This window comes from Podarcis liolepis (genome assembly GCF_965112155.1).
Source record: "Podarcis liolepis genome assembly, chromosome: 6".
NCBI lineage: Eukaryota > Metazoa > Chordata > Lepidosauria > Squamata > Lacertidae > Podarcis > Podarcis liolepis.
In genome coordinates, this window is record NC_139559.1 from 52489555 (window position 1) to 52491526 (window position 1972).

General features: G+C 43.2%; 1 protein-coding gene across 1 annotated transcript in view; it reads left to right on the forward strand.

The window, feature by feature from the left end:
• Positions 1-551: 551 nt before the first annotated feature.
• LOC310709805 (microtubule-associated serine/threonine-protein kinase 2-like) overlaps positions 552-1972 on the forward strand; it is a gene marked incomplete at its 5' end in the record, with an annotated part of 57686 nt that continues 56265 nt past the window's right edge. The window contains one exon of the mRNA XM_083509845.1: positions 552-677. Within this exon, the coding sequence (XP_083365971.1) occupies positions 552-677 (126 nt within the window). The remainder of the gene's footprint in view (positions 678-1972) is intronic.

Sequence of the window (1972 nt, forward strand, 5' to 3'; positions counted from 1 at the left end):
GGATTTGGACATCTTGTGGAACAAACTGCTTCCTCCATAGATTGGAGTTTTTGCATTAAGGAAAGTGACAGGGACATGCACTGAAAAGTGTGGAATAACACTTAGTTTGACACAACTTCATGTAACCTGCCTGCAAACAAATCGGGATGAACGGATTGTCTGGGTGTGACTGGAGATGCTGATTCTGCCTTTGTTGTACAGATAGCCCATTCTGTGTTCTACTTCTTGGTTATGCTAGGCTGTAATGTGATGAAACCCAAGGCATGGAATATGGGGCATTAGCGAAGGGAGATGAAGAGAGGGAGGCCTAGCTTGAAGCAGCAGTGGGCTGAAGGTTGCAACTGAAAGACACTGCTGAAACGGACTCTTACTGCACTAGGACCACAATATAAACACCTCACTTAGGTTTGAGTGGGTCTTCAGAATGAGATCCTTTACTGCATCTCTCCCACTCACAGCATCTTGGCATGCAGAGGACAATGTCAACAGTGGTGGCAGCGCTCCTTCGCTGAGTGCCAACTTCCAAGCAGCTGCTATTGCAATTGTGCACAATGCTCCAAAGCAGTGAAGTGTCACTGTGGGACATTGTGGGCAATTATAATGGCAGCCACCCAGCATCCATCAGAATGCCAGGAAAGGTTCCCTGGGGTAGCAGTGTTGGCAATGATGAGCCTTTGGTACTTGTCCAAGGAAAGAATGTCACCTCCTGTTGCCAGGCATAACCAAACTTTTTTGTGTACAGAAACGCAGCAATGGAGGGACCTGGCCCTTCAAGGACTATTACTGGCTCCACCCCGAGCATGCAGCTTCCACTTTTCTTTTTTTTAAAAGTCAAATATAAGGTAAAGTGTGCAAGCAGTGTTCTTCATGATTGCAGAAGGATAGCTGCTCTCCTGCCTGCCTGTGTTCTGGCCAATGAGTACAAATTTGCTGGGATAATAAGAAAACGACTAAGCATTGTTTTGAAAGTACATTATCTACCATTCAACATACAATGTAACTTAATAATTTTAAACATATTGGGCTTTGTATGCAGGCTTTGGCTCTTTTGTATTGATAAAATTGCCAACATCATGTACTCATGGGACCCCTGTGCAGTGGAGCAGGAATGTAGACACTCACAGCTCTGGTACTTTTTTGCAGCAGGAGCAGTAGTGTTGTCTGCAGCAGCTGCATTTGCCAGTGTTGCAAGTCTGGAGTGGGGTAGGTTGATTGTAATACAGGATAGGACATCCTGTATTCATTAATTTATCTGGCAACCGCCTTTCCTGTGCTAACACAATTATCCTGATATTGATTATAAACAGTCCATAAAGAGCCTTACTAGCATGTGTATTACACGGAACATTAATTGTACTACTGCTACTTCTACTACTACTCATAATAATGTGGTTTACATTTATATTCCACCTTACTTCCATTGATGGCATACCTGGTTGTGGATTCCTCCATTTTATCACCACCACCACCACCATCATAACCCTGTGAGCAAGGTTGGGCCTAGGGCTGGCTGTGACTGACCAGTGAACTGACTGATCAGGGCTATAAACCAAAATCTCCCCAGCCAAAGTCCAACATGTGAACCACTACACTACTGTCTCCCAGCTCCTATCTGATACTAATAATTTGGGTATTTTCCTATGTTCTGCTGCTTTTTGGATTTATGTATTTGGATCATCACAGTTGCCTGCATGTTTGGACTTGCCTTTGGGCTATCATGATGACCTCACACACTTCAAAATTTACCACTGCAAAATTGTCCCTCAGCACAACATTTCTGATCATGGGCTTATTTTTACCTTTAAGTCACAGCTCCCCATTCCATTTAACTTTTCTTCTTATTGCCTCAATTAACTTTTTGCTTTGTATATGGTATTTCCTTTATTAACAAATATATAGGTCCCTATGATACCCCTCCTATGTTTTCCAAGTGAAATACCTGCTCTGCACGGAAGTGACAACGGAAGTTACT